At 37.1% G+C, this 27,832-nt stretch overlaps 1 protein-coding gene across 8 annotated transcripts in view; it reads left to right on the top strand.

The window, feature by feature from the left end:
• RPAP2 (RNA polymerase II associated protein 2) overlaps nucleotides 1-27,832 on the top strand; it is an 86,159-nt gene continuing 58,327 nt past the window's right edge. For all 8 annotated transcript variants that reach the window (XR_011144419.1, XR_011144420.1, XM_068964591.1 and 5 more), the window contains exons 1-6: nucleotides 1-76; nucleotides 816-861; nucleotides 5,837-5,951; nucleotides 11,338-11,436; nucleotides 11,640-11,705; nucleotides 13,695-13,783. Coding sequence is in view for 6 of the 8 variants with exons in the window: in XM_068964591.1 (XP_068820692.1) it covers nucleotides 4-76; nucleotides 816-861; nucleotides 5,837-5,951; nucleotides 11,338-11,436; nucleotides 11,640-11,705; nucleotides 13,695-13,783 (488 nt within the window). In the remaining 2 variants the exon portion in view is untranslated. The remainder of the gene's footprint in view (nucleotides 77-815; nucleotides 862-5,836; nucleotides 5,952-11,337; nucleotides 11,437-11,639; nucleotides 11,706-13,694; nucleotides 13,784-27,832) is intronic.

The following is a 27,832-nucleotide window of genomic DNA, read 5'->3' as shown; positions in this document are numbered from 1 at the left end:
GCCATGGCCGACTGGGTCGGACCGTGCTCTGCGGGCCGCAAAGCCCGGCGTCCCCGCGCCTCCCGAGACGTCCCAGGTAGGAGGAAGGGCCTCTTCCCAAGTTTGGAACTGAGAATTTGGCCCCGACAGAATTCCAGACGGAGGCATGCGGGCGCTCCCGAAAGGCTGCCCCAGGGAAGGAGATCCTCGGGGGCAAGAAGGCCAAGAGCTTTCTACCGCCGAACTCTCGCCTTCTGGGAAAGACCTTCGTCCGAATCCCCAACTCTTGACGCTAGTCTTCCAAGATTTCCCCCCAAATGGGCTGGCTGTGCTCCAGGCTCTAAGGGAAAGGGCAGGAGAGGTCCTGAGAGCCTACAATCGGGGTCGTCTGAGTGGGCAGGTGACCAGGAGGGCGTTGGAAGGCCGAGTGCAGCTGGCCTTCACCCTAGCACTGGCCCTCCTTGCAGGTGGACTGCCCCTGTGGTGCCCTGGATCTCTTGAGGAGGGTCACAGTCCTCTTTACCGGAGAGCTAACATTGAGGGGGACAGAGAGAGGTTGCCCCTAGATCTCAGGCTTTCAGGAGTGCTTAATTATGCGACTAGGATAATGAGAAAATTCAGTCCTGAAAGAGGTACATTTTAAACAACGAAAATAATTAGCTTGCAAAACCAAATTGGATTCCCTTCTCATTTCATTTGATTTTCACACAGAGTTGGAAGTGAAATGTGTGGAGAAGAAGAAAAGATGGTCTACAGTTTATCTGGGCAAGAATCTGTCCTGCAACCTGGTGTTTGTGTACACTTGACCTACTGTTTTTTGTTTCTTTTAATGGTAGGTACTAAGCAGACAAGTGCCTTGAACCAAGAAGATGCTTCTCAAAGGTATGAGAACTACATAGACGGCTGCTTTCACTTATCTGTTAATCTCATACTAATTGAACCATTTGTAAAAAGTGTAATAGGTGCTACCTCAGATAAAATTATTTAGAGAGAAGGGGAAGATTTGAGAAGTACTGTAAACTCAAATAGACTGTTATTTCCCCTACTCTTCCATGCCTTAAGAAAACCAAGTTGACACTTTTAGATTGCTGGTGAATGTATGACTATCTGTAGAAAAATGTCCTGAATTAACTAGGAACCTTTTTTTCATCTCTTCAGATACTTTCCTTTTTTGTTCTATATACCAGACTCCAAGAAACTTTTTGTTATTTTTCTTTGTTTACATCATGTCCATATTTTCAGCAAAAAGTTGTTCTATACTATTCAATGGGCATCTTCTAAAAAGGCAACATTTATCTCCTAGCACAAAAGGTTCTTAGAATAGATGTCATCTTTGAGGATGATGTAACTGTATATATCTATAAGTTATGATTTTATGAAGTATTGGTTTTAATTTACTCATTCATTCAAGAATTATTTACTGAATGTTAAATATGCTAGATCTGTGTTAGTCCCTGTGGATAAGATTTTTTTTAATTTTAATTGAACTCTAGTTGATTTATATTAGTTTCAGATGTACAATATAGAGATTAAATATTTTTATAGATTATATTCTAAGTTATTACAAAATAATAACTAAATTTCCCTGTGCTATACAATACTTCCTTATTGCTTATTTATTGTATACATAGTTTGTATCTCTTAATCCCATCCCCCACTCTTGCCCCTCCCCCTGCTGTTTCCCCACTGGTAACCACTGGTTTGTCCTCTGTATAAGTGATGTCAGAATAATTGTCTTTCTCTGAGTTACTTCACAAAGCCTAATATCCTCTAGGGACATCCATGTTGTCGCAGATTGCAGAATTTCATTCTTTTTTATGGCTGAGTAGTATTCCATGGCCTGTGTAAACCACATCATCTTTATCCATTCGTCTGTTGATGGACACTTATATTGCTTCTGTATCTTGGCAATTATAAATTATGCTCCTATGAACATTGAGATGCATGTGTCTTTTCAAACTAGTGTTGTAATTTTCTTCACAGATATACCCAGGAGTGAAATTGCTGGATTATATGGTAGTTTTTAGTGTTTTAGGGAACCTCTATACTGTTTCTCGTAGTGGCTGCACCAATTTACATCCCCACTAACAGGAGGATTCCCTTTTCTCCACATCCTCCTCAACATTTGTTATTTGTAGACTTAAATGATAGCCTTTTTGACAGATGTGAGGTGATATCTCATTTTGTGGCTTTGATTTGCATTTCTCTGCTGATTCACGATGTTGAGCATTTTCTCATGTGCCTGTTGGCCATCTATACATCCTTGGGAAAGTGTCCTGTTTCTTCTGCCCAGTTTTTAATTGGATTTTTTTTTTGATATTGAGTTGTGTGAACTGTTTATATATTTTGGATATTAACCTCTAATTATTCATATCATTTGCAAATATTTTCTCCCCATCAGTAGATTGTCTTTTCATTTTGTGATGGTTTCCTTTTGTTTGCAGAAGTTTTTAAGTATAATTAGGTCCTTCCTGTTTGTTTATATTTGCTCCTTCCCTTCACCTTGGAAGACATTAAAAAAAATTGCCAAGATTTATGTCAAAGGCTGTTCTGCCTGTGTTCTCTTTTGGGAGTTTTTCAGAGGCCCTGAGGATATGATTTTGAACAGTATAGACACAGTTGCTGTCTAGTAGAACAGAGAAATATCAATTAAATTATCACAAATAAATACATAATTGCAAATGAAAAGGCTGTGATGAAACTAAAAACAAAAGAGGTTGGCAGGAAGGGCGGTATGTGTTCAGGGAAAAGCTTCTTTGAGAAAGTAATAATTAGACTGACTGGAAGGCTAGGTAGGCACTTACCAGACAGAGTAGTGAGGAGAGACTTCCAGCTAGAAGCACCAATATATGTGACAAGAAAAAAAGAAAGGAGAGATACCCAAGGTCATGTGAAGCATTCTGAGCAAAGAAAGAAAGGAGTGTAGGAATAAGTTAGAGGCAGGGTTGCATTCAAACAGTACCAGTAGGCTAGGGTGAGAAATTCAGATTTTCTAAGTGCAAATAAAACTTGAATTTAAAGTAACAGAATTTAAGTTTCAAAAGTGTTAAGGTGTTAGGGATAAAGATCATTTGGGAGTGGAGAAATCAAATGAATTTGATATCTGTTTTCCTGTGGCGCAGAATGACTATACTTGGCTTTAGAAAATAATACAACAGTGAAGTTTAGTTAATAGTAATTTGCAGGTCTCTTCAACATGGATCTGATTACACGCCTGAGGAGATTATCTTTTATTTTAAGTACTACAATGTGAAGAATATAGATAAGCTGAAACGTATTTCAAGCAGATCACCCAGGATGATCCTTGAGGGTAACCGACTAGGTGTTGAGAGAAGTGATCCTTCATGAATTTATTCCTACTGAAAAATACTTCTACGTTCAATCCAGCTGAATAGTATTAAGCCAGAAATTATAATGAGCTTTGTGAAAATATAAAACAATTCTGTAATTCACACTGAAGTTTTCATTTAAAAATATGTTAATGTGTAATGTATATATTACTATTAAATGAGTTCATGAGTGCTTGAAATTTTTCTCACCTTTAATCCCAGTATGGTAACTATCAACAGATACAATCTGCATAAGCAAAAACTAAGATTATTAAGGACCACTGATGCCCAGAAGTTTGAGTACCACTGCTGTAGACCACACCATGTGTTGTCATGTGGGATAGAAGGGAGCTCTGAGACAGGGCTATCCATGGGAAACAGCTGTAGATATTCATCAGTTCGGAGGAGTTTGCTGTTCCTGCAGGTTGAGGTAATTAACTCCTTAAATCAGCAACTCCTAATGCACATTCTATTCTGATCTTAGTAAATGACATAGCTTTTATTGGTAAGCAGCAAAATGAGAAAAATAAGGCTTTTCATAAAGCTAAATATTTTCAGTGCAAAGAACTTTGGTACTGCAGAGAAAACTTTTTTTCAGTACAAAGAATATTTAATCTGTGTCCGTGTCCTTTTTACATTTTTGATGTAAGATTGGTCTTGATGAAATGGTGGGAGAACAGGTGTTAATTACAAGTTTCTTCTTTGTAGGGAAAGAGCAGATTAACCAAAGTGGTGGTGATCAGGCTCTCTTGCCCCAGGGCATCTCGCTCTGACCCCAGGTTTTGTAAATACATGGTCGTGTAACAGCTGAGATAACTTAGAGCACCGCGCACGCGCGTCACGATGTACCCCACTTGGCCACGGGCCACTTTTGTTCTGTAAACATAGGCTCCACCTGAAGAGCTTTTTGGCTGCGTTAGGGCTGTGTCCACTGGGTTAGTTGTGAGAGGAGAGAATACAGTGTATCTGCTGCTACAGCTGTTGTTGCAGTCTGGAGAGAATAAATGGGTCTTCACTTACTATGACTCCTTGAGTTTTCTTCGGCTTCCCTGCTAACGCCTTGCCTACCCTAGGTTTAGCGAGTAGTGTGAACAGTGAGACATTCTTGTTTTAATGTCCTTATTTGTCCCTAGCTGGCAGTCTTGTGTCAATTCTCCAAATTGTTTTTTTGTAAAACATATTGCTCCAGGCAAGAAATTAGATGCTAAAGTCTTGGCAGTCAATAAAGGTAGGGAGAAAAAGTGAGTACATTCTCAGTTCAGTTCAGTCACTGAATCATGTCCGACTCTTTTAGACCCCATTGACTGTAGCGCTCTAGGCTTCCCTGTTCATCACCAACTCCCAGAGCTTGCTCAAACCCATGTTCATTGAGTCGGTGATGCCATCCAACCATCTCATCCTCTGATGTCCCCTTCTCTTCCTGCCTTCAATCTTTCCCAGCATCAGGGTCTTTTCCAATGAGTCCATTCTTCGCATCATGTGGCCGAAGTATTGGAGCTTTAGCATCAGTCCTTGGAATGAATATTCAGGACTCAGTACATTCTAGGTCCACATATAAGAGCAGTCAGGGTCCAGGATGGCAGCAGGGTTGTTCTGGTGGGCCAGTAGAAACTAGTGTAGCAAACAACTCACCAAGATAGTTGGTATCTTTGTTCCCATGGTACTGGTTCTCAACTCTGTTACACACTAGGTTTATCTGGAGCACTTTTAAGAAAACACCATTAATTAGAGCCCATCCTCAAAGATTCTTATTTAGTTAGCCTGCAGTGGGACCTGAGCATGGTATCTTTTTTAAAAAAGGTCTCATCAGATGATCTACGCTGCGGCTGGAATTGAGCACCACTGTCCTAGGACCATTTTTTGATCAGATAGCCTCTGCTTTTATATGATGAATGGGGCCTGCAGAGGCTGACAGATTTTCACTGGTGCTTCCTAGATTGTTGTTTTCCAGAACCATATAGTCATGCCAGTATAGTTATTTAATAAGACTTTACAACAAAGTAAGTAAATACTTCTTTGCGAGTATGACTCTGTCCTGTTAAACCAGGCTGGCCATTTAGTTAACATTTGAGAATTAGCACAAAGAAATTTGTATTTAAGAGAACAACCAAAATCATATTTTTCCTCTCCATTCCCTTCTGATTTCTAATGATTTCAAGGGAAAAGCCTCCATTTTTAGGTAAAAGCTCAGAGAAATGATAGAGAATGATAAATTATCATTTCAATAATGATAGTTTTATCTGGCAAAAAAGATTTCCTCCTATTTTCTTTTTTGTAGGATACTCTAAATTCTTCCTTGTTCTCTGAGCCCTGGAAATCAAATAATCCTGTTATGACAGACGTCAATAAAAAGTAGTTTGTTTCCCTTTTGAAAAATACTGGATCAAAAGAAACAGCATTTTAAAATATACATTTAACATTAATAGCAAAATAGTACATTGTTAGTGTTTAATTTTAAAATGTAGAAAATGGCTATGCTAAAACTTCAGTAGAATAACTTAAATACCATTTTTTTTTTTTAATTTTAGGAAAGCAGAACTAGAAGCAGCTGTCAGAAAGAAGATTGAGTTTGAGAGAAAAGCTCTACATATTGTGGAACAGCTTTTAGAGGAGAATATTTCAGAAGAATTCCTAAGGGAGTGTGTATGTATTGATAAATTATTACTTCTGTAGTATGTTGTTGTTTTGTACAGTGGCTAAGTCAGTCATGTTGGAGGCTTCGCGACCCCATGTACTACAGTACTGCAGGCTTCCCTATCCTTCACTATTTCCTGGAGTTTGCTCAAACTCATGTCCATTGAGTCGATGATACTGTCTAACCAACTCATCCTCTGCCCTCCTCTTTTCGTTTTGCTTCATCTTTCATAGTGTCAGGGTCTCTCATAATGAATCGGCCCTTCACTTCAGGTGGACAAAGTATTAGAGCTTTAGCATCAGTCCTTCCAGTGAATACTCAGGGTTGGTTTCCTTTAGGATTGACTGGTTCATCTCCTTGCAGTCCAGGGGACTCTAGGAGTCTTCTCCAGCACCAGAATTTGGACGCATCAATTCTATGACACTCAGCTTTCTTTGTGGTCCAACTCTCACACCCGTACATGACTACTGGAAAAACCATAGCTTTGACTATGTATGGACCTTTGTTGGCAGTGTGGTGTCTCTGCTTTTTAATAATGCTGTCTAGGTTTGTCATAGCTTTTCTTCCAAGGAGCAAGCATCTGAATTTCATAGCTACAGTCACCATCTTCAGTGATTTTAGAACCCAAGAAAATAAAATCTGCCACTGTTGCCATTTTTTCTCCTATCTGTCTTCGATGAAGTGATGGGACCAGATGACATTATCTTAGTTTTTTGAATGTTGAGTTTTAAACCAGCTTTCACTCTCCTCCCTCACCCTCATCAAGCGGCTCTTTAGTTCCTCTTTGCTTTCTGCCATTAGGGTGGTATCATCTGCATATCTGAGATTATTGACATTTCTCCCAGCAATCTTGATTCCAACTTGTGATTCATCCAGCCCGGCATTTTGCATAATGTGCTCTGCATATCTTAATTAAGCAGAGTGACAGTATACAGCCTGAACATACTCCTTTCCCAGTTTTGGGCCAGTCCATTGGTTCCATGTTTGGTTCCAACTATTGCTTCTTGACCTGCATACACATGTTTCTCAGGAGGCAGGTAAGGTGGTCTGGTATTCCCATCTCTTAAAGAATTTTCTACAGTTTGTTGTGATCCACACAGTCAAAGGCTTTATTGTAGTCAGTGCAGCAGAAGTAGATGTTTTTCTGGAATTCTCTTGCCTTTGCTATGATCCAGTGAATGTTGGCAATTTGATCTCTGTTTCTCTGCCTTTTCTAAACCCAACTTTTACATCTGGAAGTTATCAGTTCATGTACTGTTGAAGCCTAGCTTTAAGGATTTTGAGCATTACCTTGCAAGGATGTGAAATAAGCACAATTGTATGTTAGTTTGAATATTCTTTGGCATTGCCCTTCTATGGGATTGGAATGAAAATTGACCTTTTCCAGTCCTGTGGCCACTGCTGAATTTTCCAAATTTGCTGACATATTGAGTGCAGCACTTTAACAGCATCATCTTTTAGGATTTGAAATAGCTGTAATTCCATCACTTCCACTTGCTTTGTTTGTAGTAATGCTTCCTAAGGCCCACTTGACTTCACACTCTAGGATGTCAGGCTCTAGGTGAGTGACCACTCCGTCATGATTATCTGGATCATTAAGACCTTTTTTATATAGTTCTATGTATTCTTGCCACCTCTTTTTAACCTTTTCCATTTCTGTTAGGTCTTTGCTGTGTCTCTCCTTTATTGTGCTCATCTTTGCATGAAATGTTCCCTTGGTATCTCCAATTTTCCTGAAGAGATCTCTAATCTTTCCCATTCTATTGTTTTCCTCTATTTCTTTGCATTGTTCATTTAAGAAAGCTTTCTTATTTGGTATTCTCTGGAACTCTGCATTCAGTTGGGTGTGTCTTTCCCTCTCTCCTTTGCCTTTTGCTTCTCTTCTTTTCTCAACTGTTTGGAAGGCCTCCTCAGACAACCACTTTGCTTTCTTGGCATTTCTTTCTCTTTGGGAGGGTTTTGGTCACTGTCTCCTGTACAGTGTTACAAACCTCTGTCCATAGTTCTTCAGACACCTTTATCAGATCTAATCCGTTTAATCTATTTGTCACTTCCACTGTAGAATCATAAGGGATTTGATTTAGGTCATACCTGAATGGCCGAGTGGTTTCCCCTGCTTTCTTCAATTTAAGTCTGAATTTTGCAATAAGGAGTTCATGATCTGAGCCACAGTCAGCTCCCAGTCTTGTTTTTGCTGACTCTATAGAGCTTCTCCACCTTCGGCTGCAAAGAATATCATCCGTCTGGTTTCAGTATTGACTATATGGTGATATCCATGTGTAGAGCTGTCTCTTGCGTTTTGGAAGAGGATATTTGCTATGACCAGTGTGTTTTCTTAGCAAAACTCTGTGGGCTTTTGCCTTGCTTCATTTTGTACTGCAGGGCCAAACATGCTAGATATTTCAGATATCTCTTGACTTCCTGCTTTTGCATTCCAATCCCCTGTGATGAAAAGGACATAGTTTTCTGGTGTTTTAGAATCTCTTGAATGGCACCCCACTCCAGTGCTCTTGCCTGGAAAATCCCATGGATGGAGGAACCTGGTGGGCTGCAGTCCATGGGGTCGCTAAGAGTCGGACATGACTGAACGACTTCACTTTCACTTTTCACTTTCATGCATTGGAGAAGGAAATGGCAACCCACTCCAGTGTTCTTGCCTGGAGAATCCCAGGGACGGGGGAGCCTAGTGGGCTGCCATCTGTGGGGTCACACAGAGTCGGACATGACTGAAGTGACTTAGCAGTAGTAGTAGGTCTTCATAGTACATTCAACTTCAGCATCAGTGGTTGGGGTATAGACTTGGATTACTGTGTTATTGAATGATTTGTCTTGGAAACAAACCAAGATCATTCTCTCATTTTCGAGATTGCACCCAAGTACTGCATTTCAGACTCTTGTTGACTATGATGGCTTCTCCATTTCTTCTAAGGGATTCTTGCCCACCATAGTAAACATAATGGTCATCTGAATTAAATTCACCCATTCCTGTCCATCATCACCTGTCCATGATTCCTAAGATGTTGATGTTCGCTCTTCCCATCTCCTGGTGACCACATCTAATTTGCCTTGATTCGTGTACCTAACATTCCAGGTTCCTTGCAGTTTTCTTCTGTACAGCATCAGACTGTATACCACCAGACACATCCACAGCTATGAGGTCCAGCCTCTTCATTCTTTCTGGAACTGTTTCTCCAGTGATATATTGGACACCTTCTGACCTTGGAGGCTCATCTTTCAGTGTCATGCCTTTTTGCCTTTTCATACTGTTCATGGGGTTCTCAAGGCAAGAATGCTGAAGTGGTTTGCCACCAGATTCCCTGGTGGCTCAGACGGTGAAGAAACCGTCTACAATGCAGGAGACCTCAGTTTGATCCCTGGTTAGGGAAGATCCCCTGAAGAAGGAAATGACTACCCACTCCAGTATATTTTCCTAGAGAATCCCACGGACAGAAGAGCCTAGTGGGCTACAGTCCATGGGGTCGCAAAGAATCAGACATGACTGAGAGACTAACACTTTGATAGTATAAAGTTTTTAAATCTGTGTAACGTGAAACTTCCATGCATTATTGAACTCTTTGAATTTGTTGTCAGTCACACGCTATATAATTTGTGCATTTAAAGATAACCAGCTATTACTATTATGCGTTCTTTGCTTTATAATGACTTTAAAATGTACTTGAGAGAGGTAACATGCATATTTTATCCCTTAACAGTAGTTCTTTTAACCAGTCTGCTAATCTCACTTGATTTTCATTGCTTTGCACTGCTGATCGCCATGTCATTTTTCATAGGCTGTATGTTTTCCTGTTTTAGTAATAGAAAACCATTATTTCTGTTAATGTAATTTCATTCATTTTGATATTTTAAAAACATGAGATATAGACCCCCTATGGTTTAATCAACACATAACGAGAATTATCATTTGCATTAAAATTTTTTTTGTTTTCATTAATGGCTTTATTGCATTAAAAACTTGAAATGTGTGTTACATCCTCATAATCCTTATGAGGAAAAAGAAATGGAAAATTAAAGCTAGAGCTTATTTATTGTAGAAATAATTCTTGGTGTGGCTCAGAGATTTTCCTAAACAAGAGGAATATAAATATGACTATTTACATTGATATGGATAACTGCATCAGAATCTCCATGCTTGATGACTCTAAAGACAAACCAGAAATGCTGGTTTGTCTCAAGAACTGAGGTTTGCTTGTTTTTTGTTTTTTTGTTGAAGCTCCACTAGTTTACAATGTAATGTTAGTTTCTGGTATACAGCAAAGTGTTCAGTCACACTTGTGTGTGTGTGCGCATGCATGGTTAGTCACTCAGTCATGTCTGACTCTGCTACAGTTCCCTGTGCTATACAGTGGGGCCTTGTTGTTTATTTTTTATATCATATATATATCATTTACATCTGTAATTAGCACCCTTTCTAACCGCCCACTGGCACTCTTCCCATCATTACTGCTTTCCCCAATTCCATACTCCTTTCCTCTAAGCTGTTGCCTAACTCGTGGAGAACACAGCAGACACCTGGATTTTTTTCTCTGCTTCACTCCCTTACTCATCCTGTCATTTAGCTTACTTAGCCTCACTTTTACTCCTCATCAGAAGAGGGGACATTCTTCTTTGCCTTGACCCATCCTTCCAGCTATTTGCCAACTTCATCATCTACCTCCTCTTCTGAGACCTTTCTTCATCACTCTCTCTTGTGCCTTTAAACATTCCCCTCTAGCCTACTGACATTGCCAACCCATCATTCTGGGTGGTAGATCTGAGATTATTTGAACAAGAAAATGTCAAAGAAAAATATTTGGTGTTAGCTTATAACTATCACCTCACTGTAGTGCTTTTTCAGAAGATGAAAGATTTTGCACAAAAATTTGTTCAGGAGTCACAATGACACCTTTAATGTACTTTGTTTATAAGACTGTGCTTTCAGAAATAGGTAAAATGGTATATAATTCTATTTTGTATATTTTTGAGTAACACTTTTAAAAATTAAAAATATACTATTAATATTTTCCTCTGGTATAGCAGTCAGAATAACATCACCTCTTCCTCTTGCCTCAGAATTATTTCATGACTTGTGTAATCTACAAAGATGCATAGTTTACTGTGGCAGAAATTTTGGGGGTTTTATGGGTTTGTGTTTTTTTAAATAATAACTTACATTTTCTAAGTACTTAGAATGTGTCTAGAAGCACTTTTCTAAGTGCCTTTCCTTTATTTTCTCCTCTGATTCTGTCAAATCTATGAGATCAGTACATCAAACCTATGAGATAGGTACTTTTATGACCCCTGTGTTTTCATATGAGATCAATGAGGCCTAAAGAGCTGATAAATAAACTTTTTGAATAATGTGTTGGAGTAAGTGCCCCTCTCAATTTGTTGTAGGGGAAATTCATCACACCTGCTCACTATAGTGATGTCGTGGATGAGCGTTCTATTATCAAACTCTGTGGCTATCCTTTATGTCAGAACAAGCTAGGAATTGTAAGTAACTTTTTTTTCTATAACATGTAGACTTATAACTTCCATATTTAGCAAAATACCATGTAAAAAGAACAATAAAACTGAGGTCATAAACTAATGATATGGGTTAGCCAAAGATACAATATGTAGATGACTTAATGTTAACCGTAAAGTTCATGTTTGTTACTTGAATTCTATCGTACACTATACTTTCTTTTTTTTAGGTACCAAAACAGAAATATAAAATTTCTACCAAAACTAATAAAGTCTATGATATTACTGAGAGAAAGGTAAGTTTAAAGATTATTAGCAATGTGGGAGTTAATATTTAATATTATACTAAATGGGATTCTAAAATTATCTGTTTAAAATCTTGCCTTCTAGAAAATGACTATGTTAAAAGATTTTTATTTATAAATATTTATAGTGTTAAAAATTTTTTTTGCTTACACTTGAGTTAGTATGTGAACATTTAAAAATTGCATATTGGCATGAATTCAGGTGAGTGAATCATAGAATAGAGAGCCAGAAACAGACTCATACTACTTATGTGGACACTGAACATAAGACATCAGGAGTATTTTAGATCAGTGGAGAAAGGATGGGTTTTTTAATAAATTATATAAGCCCAATTATCCATACAGAAAAAATGAAAACTGATAGCTATTAAGAGTGTGTATACAAAGATCAATTTTAGGTAGATTAAGAACCTAAATGTAAAAAAAAATGTTTTTAGAACTTGGGTTGGAGAGAATTTATTAAATAAGATGGAAAATTATAGACCATAGAGGAAAAACTGATAAATTATTCTACATTAAAATAGAAAACATTGTTTATTAGAAGTTTCTAAAACAAGAGTGAAAAGATAAGCTACAAATCAGGAGTTATATTTCTCACATGTAACTGACCACAGATTCATACGTCTGGTCAAATAAATATTGATACAACCTTTCTGAGAAACTGGCAAAATCAAATTTGTTAAAGTCAAATTTACACATTTTTTGTGACCATTCTATCCTTTGGTATAAACTCTTTCTTATTTAACCTGTGTACACAAGCACATATGTGTATGAATGTTCCTTGTGCTTAGTTGCTCAGACATGTCCGACTCTTTTGCGACCCCACGGACTGTAGTCTGCTGCTTGGCTGCTCAGATGTGTATGACTCTTTTGCGACCCCGTGGACTGTAACCTGCCAGGCTCCTCTGTCCATGGGGTTTTCCAGGCAAGAGTACTGGGGTGGGTTGCCATTCATTCTCCAGGGGATCTTCCTGACCCAGGGATGGAACCTGGGGCTCCTGCATTGCAGGCAGATTCTTTACCATCAGAACTACCAGGGAAGCCCATGAATGTTCCTAGTAGGATAAACAAAATACGGTGCATATTCAGTACATAAAATAGAATGTTATTTAGCCTTCCAAAGGAAGGAAATTCTGACACAGCTACAACTGAATGAATTTTGAAAACATTGTTCTAAGTGAGATAAGCCAGTACAAAAGGAAAAATAGTCTATGATTCTACTTATGTAACATAATTGAGAGTAGTCAGATTTATGGAGACAGTAGAATGGTTTTTGTCACAGGAGGTAGAAATGGGGAGTTATAGTTTAATCAATGTGAAGTCTCAGTTTTTTAAGATGAAAAGATCTTCTGGAGATGGATGATGGTGATAGTTGCAAAATAGTAAAAAGGTATTTAAAGCCACTGAACTGAACACTTAAAAATGTGTATGATGATGAATTTTGTGTATCATACCACAATTTTTTAAATGTAAAAATTGTAATTAAAAAAGATTCATGTAACATGGTAATAATAACAAAAAATAGCAACTCATTGTCCTTAAACAGTAACTAAAAGGTAGTAATACTTAGGCAATGGAATGTAATACACAGTGTAAATGCATACGCTATAGTTACATAAATGACTCTGAAAAACATGATGTGGAACAGAATACAAGAATACATAATATTCCATTTAGACAAAGTTTAAAGATAGGCAAAACCAAATGTCAGTAGCAAGACTGAAAGAAAGCAAAGGAATGAGTAACAGAGCATTTATGATAGTGGTTATCTCTGGGGAATGTGGAAAGCCATGCGATTGGGGAGGGACAGAGAAAAGCCTTCAAAGGTACTAAATCTTATTTCTTAACTTGGGTGGTTGATTCTTGGATTGTTTTTTTTCCTGTGAACTACATATTTATGTTTTATATTCTCTTCTGTACATAAATTGTATTTCACAATAAGAACAAAATAAGTTGCTGGTTTTAAAATGTTCTTTTCAGTGTTTTTGCAGCAATTTTTGTTATAAAGCATCTAAGTTTTTTGAAGCACAAATTCCTAAAAGTCCAGTATGGATTCGCGAGGAAGAAAGGTAATTTAAATCATTATGTATATATTTGTTCATATATTTCTTTATAGTTTTTGAGATAATGTAAAGAGTAGGTTAGTTTTCTTTGGAATGCATTTGTTATACACATTTTCATTGTGGGGAAATGGTTATATTTCAAACAGAACTTTTAAGGATTTTACGCTTAAAATCAGAAAGTACATACAGATGTCACTTGTTTTCTGTTTCACCTTTAAGAAGAAAATGAACTTTGCTTCCTGCTTTGATGGTTATTTCTGTTAATCCTAATAATAATCCTGGGATGAGAATTTTAAATTTTTTCAGAAGGTGCAGGATTTTAGATCCAACTGAACTTACTTTGTTAGGAAGCTGTATGTGCATGCCATGTGCTAAGTCGCTTCAGTTGTGTCCAACTCTTTGTAACCCCATTGATTGTAGCCTAACAGGCTCCTCCAGCCATGGGGTTTTCCAGGCAAGAATTTTGAAGTGGGTTGCCATGCCCTCCTCCAGGGATCTCCCCAACCCAGGGATCAAACCCATGTCTCTGTCCTGCATTGGTAGAAGGTTCTTTACCACTCGTGCCACCTAGAGAACTGTATCTTGCTGTTCTGTTACTAAATCATGTCCGACTTTTTGCAGTGTCATAGACTGCTTCCCTGTCCTTCACTCTCTTCCAGAGTTTGCTCAACGTCCACTGAGTGGGTGATGCTCTCCAACCATCTCATCTTCTGCCACTCTCTTCTTTCGCCTTCAGTCTTTCCCAGCATCAGGGTCTTTTACAACAAATTGGCTCTTCAGATCAGGTGGCCAAAGTATTGGGCTTCAGCATCAGGGTTTCCAATGAATTTTCAGGTTTGATTTCCTTTAGGATTGACTGGTTTAATCTCCTTTGCAGTCCAAGGGACTCTGAGTCTTCTTCAGCACCACAGTTCAAAAGTCCAATTCTTTAGGACTCAGCCTTCTTTATGGTCCAACTCTCACATCTGTACATAACTACGGGAAAAACAATCGCTTTGACTAGACAGACCTTTGTTGGCAAAGTGGTGTCTCTGCTTTTTAATATGCTGTCTAGGTTGGACATAGCTTTTCTTCCAAGGAGCGAGTGTCTTAATTTCATGGCTGCAGTCACCATCTGCAGTGATTTTGGAGCTCAAGAAAATAAAATCTGCCACTTTTTCCCCATCTCTTTGCCTTGAAGTGATGGGACTGGATGCCATGATCTTTTGTTTTTTGAACGCTGAGTTTCCAGCCAGCTTTTTCACTCTTCACTTTCATCCCCATCAAGAGGCTTTTTAGTTCCTCTACACTTTTTACCATTAGAGTGGTGTCATCTCTATATCTGAAGTTGTTGATATTTCTCCTGTCAGTCTTGATTCCAGCTTTTGATTCATCCATCCTGGCATTTTGCATGATGTACTCTGCATATAAATTAAATAAGCAGAGTGAAAATATACAGCCTAGTCGTACCCCTTTCCAAGTTTGGAACCAGTCAGTTGTCCCCTGTAAGGTTCTAACAATTGCTCCTTGACCCATATACAGGTTTCTCAAGTAAGGCGGTTTGGTATTTCCATCTCGTTAAGAATTTTCCAATTTGTTGTGATCCATACAGTCAAAGGCTTTAGCATAGTCAGTGAATCAGAAGTAGATGTTTTTCTGAAATTGCCTTGCTTTCTCTGTCATCCAAAGGATCTTGGTAATTTGATCTCTGGTTCCTCTGCCTTTTCTAAACATAGCATGTACATCTGAAAGTTCTCAGTTCACCACTGCTGAAGCCTAGCTTGAAGAATTTTGAGCATAACCTTGTTAGCATGCAAAATGAGCACAATTGTATGGTATTCTGAACATTCTTTGGCATTAGCCTTTTTTGGGATTGGAGTGAAAACTGACCTTTTCCAGTCGTGTGGCCATTGCTGAGTTTTCCAAATTTGCTGACATACTGAGTGCAACACTTTGACAGCATCATCTTTTAGGATTTAAAATAGCTCAGCTGGAATTCTGTCACCTCCACTAGCCTTGTTTGTAGTAATGCTTTCTAAAACCCACTTGACTTCAGACTCTAGGTGAGTGACCACTTCACCATGGGTTTTGGGTCATTAAGATCTTTTTTGTGTAGTCATTCTGTACATTCTTGCCACCTCTTCTTAATCTCTTCTACTTCTGTTAGGTCCTTACCATTTCTGTCCTTTATCATGCCCATCCTTACATGAAATGTTCCCTTAGTATCTCTGATTTTCTTGAAGAGATCTCTAGTCTTTCCCATTCTATTTTTTTTTCCCTCTACTTCTTTGCACTGTTCATTTAAGAAGGCTTTCTTATCTCTAGAACTCTGCGTTCAGTTGGTTATTTCTTTCCCTTTCTCCTTTGCTTTTTGCTTCTCTTCTTTCCTCAGCTATGTGTAATGCCATTCAAACAGCCACTTTGCCTTGTATTTCTTTTTCTTTGGGATGGTTTTGGTCACTGCCTCCTGTACAGTGTTATAAACCTCTGTACATAGTTCTTAACTATGTACTAAGGTTAAAAAGTTCTAATTTATTTAATTAGAACTGATTTATTTAAACAATTATTTCTAATTTTGTTTTCTAATTTAATTTATTAAATTATTTTATCTTTAATAAAAGTACAATATTTTATAAATTTAAAAAAGCCAATTTAAAGAATTATTTTTAGCAAAAAAGTTTATAGACACTCATGGGTTAGTTGCCTTTTGAGAAATGTTTGAACATTTATAACATTTTAGTTGTTGCTGAATTTGAGAGAGAATTCATTACTGAAGGGAGGTTGGCATAATAATGTTAAAGAGGAAACAAAAATTATTGTTATGTATCTATTACAAAGGCTTAAGTTAATGAGATAATGTCTGAAGTAATTCATGTTTGATAGAGAATATTATAACACAAGGCAGTGTTATTTGAGGTAAAATAAGATATAGGCTAAATAATCTTACTGGATACTCAAGTAGCATCACTACTGTATGTTCAACTAGCATCAGTTGTACTGGTGACAGTAGCTTTGTTTGCAGACACCTTTCCTTGCTGAGCCAATTCTATGTGGTTTAGAATATGTTGAATATACTACAGTGTGGCCTTTGTTAATTGAATTAAACATTATGGAGACTAAATTGCTCATCATTTCTCTGCCAGCCTAACTTTCTTATTTGGAGATAAAAGATTGTGGCATTGTCCAAAGTTTCTGGAAAGTTATAAGCACCTGTTTAACTATCATTTTTTCTCTTAATATTTCTTCCTAAATTTCTTTCACGAGAGCTGCCATTGCCTCCTCAGTTCTAATGACAGCAACATATTACATTTCCCAGTGTTCAAACTGATGTTTGCTTGAGTTCTTAGCTTTGCTTCCAGAGATCTTTTTTTTGCTTCTTGAAGTTAGTGCTCTCATTTAGTCCATCCACATATCTACTTCAAAACCGTTTATCAAAGCACCTTTCTTGTTATCTCTGTTTTCTTCAGATATAGTTATTGGTACTTCTTTAACTAATTTTAAAACGTTCCTTCCTCTAACCTTTTCCCAAAATCTTACCATCCTATCTTCAGAATGCCTACTTTTTTCCCAAAATATGAAGCTATGTCAATTTATATTTATGGTTCTTGAAATTCTACTTTATATACCCTTTCCCACCTCACTAAAAGATGAAAATGCCCTTGGTTTTTTTAAACTTACCAACTTAATTTACATTTAAAGTGTGTAGGGACTTTCCTGGTTGTCCAGCCCTCTCCGCTTCCATTGCAGGGTGGTGCAGGTTCCATCCCTGGTCTGGGAACTAAGAACCTGCATGCTGCACAGTGTGGCCAAAAAAAAAAAAAGGCAGGTAGGTAGGGTAGTGTACTACTCAGCAGGATGCACGTGTCTGCTTGTGCACACACGTGTGTGAAAGCCAACCTCTGTGGTTAAGTTAAAATCTCATTGGGATGGCAAAACAAATACACCTGAGTGAAACAAATTTGACTTATTCTAACGGACACCTGTAATGTAAGTTAGTGAGGTTAAAACAGTGCATAATGAAAAGCTTTAAGCAGAGATGAGAAAATAAACTTACAGGAGTAGGTTGGGTATTGGAAGTAGATAGTAAGAACATTAACTCATTTGAAATAAGGGATATATTTGGGAAAAAATAGAAAATAATGATAGATATCAAGGGGCCAAGATAAGTTTGGTATGTACTCAAGAGCTGGGGAGCCACTGAACATTGTTGAATAGAATTTAGTCTGGCATTGGTATGCGAGATGAATTAAAGGATCACAATGAAAGAACTGAAAGGATCCTTAGAGATAATTTAATCCAACTTCATTATCACACAAGATTAGAAAGAATAAGTGTATTTCTTAAGCTAGTTATAGATTCTGAACAAAGCTAGGATTCTTTCTTGATTGGAAGTAACCAGTGAGCAATTTATACAATTATCACACTGTACATAGTGTAACTATAACCCTTATTTATGCATAATAGTTTGAATACCATGTCAGTATTTTTCATAACTGGATGCATCAGTGTTACCTTAATTTCTAAATTCTTAGAGGCAAACATTATGTCAGTTTATTTAATCCACTAGAGGTCACTGTTTTTTCACAAAAAATGTTTGGTATTTTTATGTGTGCTAATGATCAGAATTCTGGAATTCAATATTTTCTTAAGCTTGTCTAGATATTATATGTGTAAGCTTTACAGAAATGTATTTTAAAGATAGTCTGTTCACATAAGTTATGAATGTTACACCCCATAGCATATCTTTTAAAGGCAAAAAATGGCCTTTTTAAAAAAAAGCCAACATTTAGTATTTAATGCAGAGATAGTTTTATTAGTTTTGAATGAGTTGTAATAAATAAGCTATATCACCATAATTGCAAGTTATAATTTTATTAATATTAATTGCTATTTTCATTATAATTTAAAAATAATAAATTTGAAAATCCACTCAAAGAATTAGATATTTTATTGTAATGACTTCCAAAATCTTTTTTTAATTGAAATATAGTTGACATATAGTATTATATATTAGTCTCAGGTGTACTAGTGGTGATTTGATAAATACATACATTATGGAATGATTACCATGATGAGTCCAGTAACCATCTGTTCCCATACAAAGTTATTACAGTATTATTGACCATATTCCTTATGCTGTACTTCACATCTCCATGGCTTATTTCTTTTAAAATTGGAGGTTTGTACCTCTTAATACCCTTCACCTATTTCATTGATGCACACACCCCTCTCCCTTCTGGCAACCCCTTGTTTGTTCTCTGTATTCATGAACGATTTCCAGAATTTTTTTTTTTTACCATTTCACCTTATCCAACACATACATAGAACTGAACAAAAAGTTTTATGAAATAATTTTTATCCTCACTACATGGAAAGCCTCTGTTATTTTCTACTCTGTTGCTTTTTTTGAAATGCTGGTAGCACCCTCCTTAACTGGTTGGTCCTGATCTGCAGAGCACTGTTTTGTTGAATCCAGCTTAGGATTTTAGTATTGTTTTACTCTAGGAAAGTCTTACCAGCACTGAATCTCATTTTCCTCATTTGTAAAGTAGAAACTTGCATTTAACTTTAGTTCCCTTTCATTGTAATGCTTTACAGTTCTAAGTCAGTCACTGCTGCTATAGTTGAAAGTTTTCTGGATAAGCAATGTCTCATTTATAAAAATGATGAAAATTAAAAATACCAGCATAAGCCTAGGGAAATTTGTACTACCTTTTAGGGAAGTCTGTCTCATTTAAGAGTTTAGAATAAAAGTAACTGATTTTTAAACAGTTAGAATTCTTTAGTCCTGTAGAAGGCTGATAAAAGACTGAATTAAAGTTTTTATGTTATGAATAAAAACCAAGAATATTTTATAGTATGTCTCAAACAACTTGAAATTTACATATTCAGAGACACCATGATCTTACCATTTGTCAATAAAATGTTAAATTTGACTCAGTTTGGTTTTTCTTACATTGTTGTGAAAACTAATATTAATCTATCCACCAGATTCTAAAATACTAAAGCCTATATTATCTCCTAAAATTTATCAAATATTATTTTGTACCATAATAAACTCACTTCCTCCTTAGTAAAAATGTATTAAGCAGCTTAGGAAAAATTTAGACAAATTCATGACTTCCAGCTCCATATTTCTGTTGAGGCTTTGGAATCAGAAAGGGTCTTAGGGTTTGTATTTCCTCGTTTCCGTTATTAAGGTAAAACTATCTGGAGTATGTCTTTAATGTTGTGGACAGCAGCAGTGCTTTACACAGAAAGGCTCCTGATGCCCTGTCAGAGACGAAACATTGACCTAGATGGCCTGGGTCATGGCACAGTGTGAGGCTTCTCATGTTGTGAGTTAGAAAATTTTCATACACTTGGTGGCCAGAACCAGACCACATACAGTTTTGTTCCTAAGACAGCATGCTCCTTTAGGTAGTAATACTATATAGTTACATTTATAAATCCTGTGGTTAACTGGAGGCTCTGACGAGTCTTTGAAGGAGGGAAGCTTCTAAAATTGTAATTAAAAAATCAGGAGTTAAAGCTAAGGAGGAAGGACAAATGTTTAGAATTAAAGTTTGATTTAAAGATGAAATTGGGGTAAATGGTTAATGCTGACAGAGCTGAAAGCGCCATCATGTGGCCCAGCGTAGGGGGTTTTCACACATGTTTCTTGGCAATAAACACAGTATAATCTCAGAGGTGCGGAAGCCAAAAACCTCTGCAGAACAACTTCTATAACCTCTTCCTGAACAGTCACCTCTCTTGCTTGGTAGACAGAATAAAAACTTCCTGAAACAGCTTTTAACATATTTGAAAAATTCCCACCACAGGAGGGAATTGCAGTCTGCTCCTTCCATTGGTTTATTTATAATACACATATTCTAAGTGATATATACACACACACATCAAGGTCTTCTGGTGTGCTTTTTCTAGTTTTAGACTCACTTTGGTAAAGTTGCAGTTAATCATCTGATTTATAATTTAGTGAAAATAATATGTTTATGGAGAACCAGCTTGAAAGTATTCTAACATGGTTACTTATTTTTAAAGTTGAAATTATCTCGATTAAATGTCTCAGGACAACATGAAGGAAATGGAAGGTACCTAATTGAAGAGAAATGATATTTTTAACAAAAAGCTTTTGAATTTCATCTAAAGAGATAGAAAAGAAAGAGCAATGTGACTTGGTGCCTTGTTTCTAAAACAGCTCATAGCAAAAACTGAAGTTTTATATGGAATCTTTTGTTCAATACCTCATTAAACTCAATTTTAGTCTATTTTAGTGTCAGGTACCTCTCTACCTTTCGTAGATTGGAAATCTGAGTATTAAGTTTATTCCTAAAGGATCTAAAAACAGTGTTCAACATAGTTTTCTTTCCATGAAGTCAGAAAACTGAAACAATAGAAAGGAAAATAATGGAATACATTGAATTCCTATGGGAGGGGTTATGTAAAGATGATTTCATCACAACTGTGGGGGTTCCTTTTTCTGGTTTTAATTAGAGGCAACATGTTAGAACTTAGACTTTGAAAGACCTAAATTCAAATCTTAGATTTACTGCTTGAGACATGTAGTGATTTTGGGAACCCCCTTAAGGATCACTTTACCCCTCAGAGCTTCAGTTTCCTCATCTATAAAAATAAAGTTGCGAGTTATGTGAGGATCAAATGGTATAATATATGGAACCACGTAGCAGAAAGTGTGGCAGAATGAAAAAGTCCTGGAGATGGATGGTGATAGCTGTGCAATAATGTAAATGTACTTGATACCACTGGACTATTGCTAAAAACAGTTTAAATGGTCAGTTTTATGTTATATATTTTTTAACCACAATTTTTAAAACATTTACCACATAAAAAGCACTCAGTATATGCTAATTTCCCCATTCATTAGAGATTGAGTTTTCTTTTAATTCTTAGTGTTTTTCTCAAAAAATATCAAGTTGCAATTCTGGAGATGTCTCATAGGACTACTTAAATTATCTTCATGATTTAGAATAATGTGTACATTTGTATTACCCTTGATTCAGCCGTACTTAGACCTTATTCTTATTTGGAACTATTATGCCTCCAAGATCTTGAAATAAGAGCTTCCCGTCTCTGACCACAACCTCTCTCTCACCTACAGCTGTCACTCCTGAGTGTGCTTTGTGACCTCATTTTGACCTTCTGTCTCTACCTTATGTCTCTTCTAGGGTGGCAGACCCTCACTAAAGTGGTTTTCTCGAGGTCCATGGTCAGCAGTTGTAATATCATCCTCTCAGACCCCCAGGTTCTTTCTCCCTTAGCCTTCAGCCATGTCCACCTTCCCAAAATTCAGTCATATTTTTTTCCTGTTCCTCAAGATTATTGGGTAAAGGTCTCAAATAAGACCATTAGCACTTTAGATAAGCTGTCTCATTTATTTCAATCCTCAAAACATACTAGGGAAGTGTTGGTACCCATTTTATGGATGGTGAAACTGAGGCTTTAGTGACTCACTCAAGAACACTTGGCTCATATATATAGATTTGGGATTTAAATCCAGATAATCTGGCACCAAAGCCTACAATCCTGGGGCCCTGTTCCAGTTGATTGTGTCTAGTCTCAACAGTGTGCTCACATGTTTATTCTTTGTTAATGACTATGATACGTTCAGACCTTTTCTCTCCTTAAATGTTGAAGCCCCACACCCCCAACTCCTAGTAGATATAACCTACTACTTAAGTGAAATGATTGAGGACAGCCACTAGAATCTCCTTCATTATTTTCTTCATATACTATGTCATTTCTCTGCCTCCTCATTGCTAGTATAGTACCTTGTATGTTACCAATTCTATTCTCCTCTCACCAAGGCCTTGCTTTACGATTTGTTCCTATTTTCTTCCTCTTTCAAACCCTTCCTTTTATTCTAATTCTTCTTCCTCTGCTTTAAAAAGGAAAAAAAAATCTGAAAATTATACTTCAGATTTAGCAGCCCTATGGTAATTTGTGATCTTAGCAAGAGTCATTTTAGTAGAGTAATGCATACAGATGTCAGGAGGTAGAGGGCTGAGGACTGAATAGGAGATAATGGAATTGGAAGTGATAAGTGTAGACTTTCTTTAAAGAAGTCTGTCAGTGAAAGGGGAGAGGGTTGTGTGGCTCAAGGACAGAGTTGTTTTCTATGTGTGTGTATATGTGTGTTAGTTTTTCTTTAAGAAATAGGCTAGATTTAACCTTGGTAACTTACCAAAAGAGAAAAAAGAGAGAGGTATGTGGAGATTCAAAAGGGAGGGGATTTATGTATACCGCTGGCTGATTCATGTTGAGGTTTGACAGAAAACAACAAAACTCTGTAAACCAATTATCCTTCAATTAAAAAATAAAATTTTTTTTAAGACATTAACAACCGGTCCAGAAATAAAAAGTGGAAAGGAAAAAAAAAACAAACCTCCCTGTAAAATCCATAGGATTCACCTCAAACGCCTTTATGTATAAACTGTATTGTTCTTTAGAGGCACAGCCGAATCTGAAGCTTGTCATCATTGGCTCAGCAGGAAGTTTTTCTTTCTTCTCTTAATTTCCTGTAGCAACTCATATCTCTCTCATGGTACTTATTATATATGCTGTTGAATTAAACGATGCAAGAGTGTAGTTCTTGTGAGCCATGCTGGCTGGGTTTGATACCTGGGTTTACCACTTACTAGCTGTGTGACTTTCTGCACGCTACTTAGTCTTTCCGTACTCAGTCTTTTTATCTGTAACGTGGGATGATAGTAGTAGCCACATCATTCTCATGAGGATGCTGCTGCTGCGAAGTCGCTTCAGTCGTGTCCGACTCTGTGCGACCCCATGGACAGCAGCCCACCAGGCTCCCCCGTCCCTGGGATTCTCCAGGCAAGAACACTGGAGTGGGTTGCCATTTCCTTCTCCAATGCATGAAAGTGAAAATTGAAAGTGAAGTTGCTCAGTCGTGTCCGACTCTTAGTGACCCCGTGGACTGCAGCCTACCAGGCTCTTCTGTCCATGGGATTTTCCAGGCAAGAGTACTGGAGTGGGTTGCCACTGCCTTCTCTCATGAGGATGGTTACTTGTAAATCTCTTAGAATGTGCATTTTCCTCCTACTAAATTTTAATGTCCTTAAAAACAGGAACGTATTCTTTGTATTAGTTAACACACCCATAAATGTATAATATTTCAGAATTTTATTTTTGGAGGAATTTGTTGAATGATGGAATATACCCTGTATTTACAGGCTAGCCATTTAGTTAGTACAAGAATCTAGTTGAGAATCACTGTCTATACACATTTTTTTCCCCTACACTGATACTCAGATCCCGGTGTAGGACCAAATGCTAGACAGCTGCATGGTACTGGACCTTGATAATTTTAGCCTAGAAGACTTGGGCAAGGATGTGGGATAGGAAGAGTGAGAAAACTACAAATGGAAGTGGGAGGAAGTAGTCAACAGGCAATAAAACACTCTGTTGGAGACGTTAGCATATTATTTAGTATGCTAAAAAAGCTCTTAATGGGAGTTATAGATATCCGCTGGAGTAGTCAAGACTTGTCACCATCCAAGCAGTGTCATTTGTTTTCTTTGAGTAACACCAAACCAAGGTAGCTTCTGTGACTAGAGTTTTCATAAGTGGGAAGAAGCAGGGTAAACAGGATAATTTTGATGATTGCAAAAGGACACGCCTTGATTGGCTGAAGGACAAAGGAAAGGAAAAAATAGATTAAATTTTTATTCTCAGGGAACTCTCTGATTATTGCCTTATTTTGTCTTCTGAATTTTTTATTATTGGTCTTGGGGGAATTTCTGAACTGTAGGGGACTCTCTAGAATAGGAATGTATGCTGATGGGTGGTTCTTAGATGTTTAATGGGAAAGAATGCCTTGATCAGCTAGCAGTGCCTCCCATAACTAAGGAGAGGATTGGCAGTGAATCCATCCCCTGCAGTGCCTTGTATGCTAAACAAAAGATGAATGGATTATCTAGGCAATAGTTATATGATTGATGCTCTGATATTTAATTACATAGAAAAATACTTGCAAATCTGATGTTTTTGATTGGCAGCCTTTAAATGTCATAACTCAAATGACTTCTGGTTCCATATATCCATTTAGTTTCACTTTTTAAAACAGAAATTCTTTGCACTATTACCTTCATTGCAGCCCTGTTTTTCCTTTTAAATGGAGTTTATGTTCAGTGACTTAGTTTCTCTTTAGTGCACATCTGTTTCCTTGTATTTTTTTTTCTATTAACTGACTTTGTTTTCTAGAGCAATTTTAGGGTCACAACAAAATGAAGAGGAAGACACAGATTTTCCCATAGAGCCCCTGCCCACACACATGCCTAGCTTCCCATACTTTCAGTATCCCCCATCAAAGTGAGCAAACATAGGTGAGCCTACATTGACACATCATTATCACCCACACCCATGGTTTACACTGGGGATCACTCGGTATTAAAACAGTTTGGGGTTTGGACAAATGTATAATGACCTGAAGATACCGTTACACTATCATACAGAGTAGTTTTATAGCCCTAAAAATCCTTTGTGTTCTACCTGTTCATCTCCTACTCTCAAACTTCTGTAACCCCTTATCTTTTTACTGTCCCAGTAGTTATACCTTTTCCAGAATGTCATATAGTTGGAGTCCTATATAGTATGTAGCCTTTTCAAACTGGATTCTGTCACTTAACACATTTAATTTTTTCCCTGTTTTTTCATAATTTGATGGCTCTTTCCTTCTTAGCGCTGAATAAAATTTCATTGTCTGAATTTACTGTAGAATTTATCCATTTACCTACTGAAGGATATCCTGGTTGCTTCCAAGTTTTGACATATGAATAGAGCTACTGTAAGCATAGCATACAGGTTTTTGTGTAGACATAAGTTTTCAACTCCTTTGGATAAATACCACGGTGTATGATTTCTCGATTGTGTGGTAAAGAGTATATTTAGTTTTTGTAAGATGTCACCAAGATGTCTTCCAAAGTGATTGTACCATTTTGCATTCCCACCAGCAATGAATGAGAGTTTCTTTTTCTTCACATCCTTACCAGTATTTGACAGTGTTAGTGCTCTGTCTGGATTCTGGCTATACTAATAGGTGTTCAGTAATAGCTCATTATCTTATTTGCACTTCTGGTGTCACATGAGGCAGAGCGTCTTTTCATATGCTTGTGTGCCATCTGTGTGTCTTCTTTGGGGAGCTCTTTGGTGCATGTCTTAGTCTGTTCAGGCTGGTACAACAAAACGGCATGGACTGGGTAGCTTATAAGCAGGAAGAATTTCTTCTCACAGCTATAGAGATTTTAAATCTGAGATCAGGGTGCCGGTGTGATTGGGTGAGGACCTCTTCTGGGTTGAAGACTTCTGGTTTTGTCCTCATGTGGTAGGATGGGGAGGGATTTCTCTGGCCTCCCTTTTAAAGACACTAATCCCATTGGAGAAAGATTTGCCCCCGTGACCTAATCACTTCCAAAGGGCTCACTTCCTAATACTTTCCCATTGAGTTAGGATTTAACATATGAATTTGGTGATGAGGGGACACAAACATTCAGACCTTTTGATCTTATTGATGGTCTTGATTTTGGTTATTCTTAAAGATGTATAGTGATGTCTCTTTGTTTTGTTTGTTTTTCCATTATTTTTTAAATTTGCATTTCCCTGATGAACTGTGGTATAGAACATCTTTTCATATACTTATTTATCATCTGTTTATCTTCTTTGGTGAGGTATCTGTTAAGGTCTTGGGCCCGTGTTTTAATTGAGTTTGTTTTCTTGTTGAGTTTTAAGTGTGCTTTGATATTTTGGATAACAGTCTTTTATTAAATTTGTGTTTTGCAAATGTTTTCTCCTAGTCTGTGTCTTCTATTTTTATTATCTTGACAGTATTTTTCACAGAACAGAAACTTTTAATAAAGTCTGACTCATCAATTCTTTTTTCATGGATCATGGCTTTGGTGTGTATCTAGAAAGTCATCTAGGTTTTCTCCTGTGTAATCTTCTAGGAGTTTTACAGTTTTGCATCTTACATTTAAGTCTGTAATCCATTTTGAGTTAATTTTTGTGAAGAGTATAAGGTCTCTGTCTAGAATAATTTTTTTGCATGTGGAACATCATTTTCTGAAACTAGATTTCTCCATTGTGTTGCCTTTACTCCTTTGTTAAAAATCAATTGACTGTATCCATATGGGATGCGTCTGGCCTCTCTGTTTTTTTTCCACTGATCTTTTTTGTTTCTTCTTTCACCAGTGCCACACTGCCCTGTCTTGATTACTGTAGCTTTATAGTAAGTCTTGGCGTCAGGAAGTGTCATTCTCCAACTTTGTTCTTCTTCAGTATTGTGTTAACTATTCTGGGTCTTTGCCTCTCCATAAAAACTTCAGGATCAGTTCGTCAATATCCATAAAATAATTTGCTGGGATTTTGATTGGGGTTGCATTGAATCTGTAGATCAAGTTAAGAACTGACTCCTTGACAATACTGAATTTGTTGGTAAATACATAGAATACTGATCCATTTATTTAGTTCTTCTTTGAATATGTAGTTTTTGGAATGTACTTTTTCTGAGTACTTCTGTAGTACTTTACAGAGTTTTCATGTTCCCTTGAACTCATTTGCTATTGTATTTGTTCCTTTTGTACTTGGCTTTGTAAGAACTTTTTCCTCCTGTTTTTGATATCCTTGATGCCTAGCTAAATGTAATTTTGATATTACAAGGCAAAGTTTTTCCTAGAGTTAAACCACCTGACCTACATACCTCACAACAATGCTGCAGTACAACTGCTTTATCAATTAGGGCAAAAAGTCTGACTGACCATATAAACAAAATACAGGAGAATTATAATAATCTCTGCCCTCAATAAGCTTGTAGTCTAGTTGAGACACTAGACTTAAAGATATGAAAAGTAAGACATTTAGATAAAATTTCTGTATTAAGTCATAGAAGAGTACATGATCAATGTGTATTAACTGTAAAGACAATGATGACTAAAATTTAGAGAAGGGAGAGATTTACTTTAGCAGGTTAATCAGGGAAACTCATTGGGTTTGTGGAACTTAGTCCAGAAATATGAGAAAATTTTGGATAAAAAAGATTAATCCAGA

The sequence above is a fragment of the Capricornis sumatraensis genome, chromosome 2 (genome assembly GCF_032405125.1).
Source record: "Capricornis sumatraensis isolate serow.1 chromosome 2, serow.2, whole genome shotgun sequence".
In the NCBI taxonomy this organism is placed as follows: Eukaryota; Metazoa; Chordata; class Mammalia; order Artiodactyla; family Bovidae; genus Capricornis; species Capricornis sumatraensis.
The sequence above is the reverse complement of the archived record's forward strand: the minus strand, read 5'-3'. Positions and strand labels throughout refer to the sequence as shown.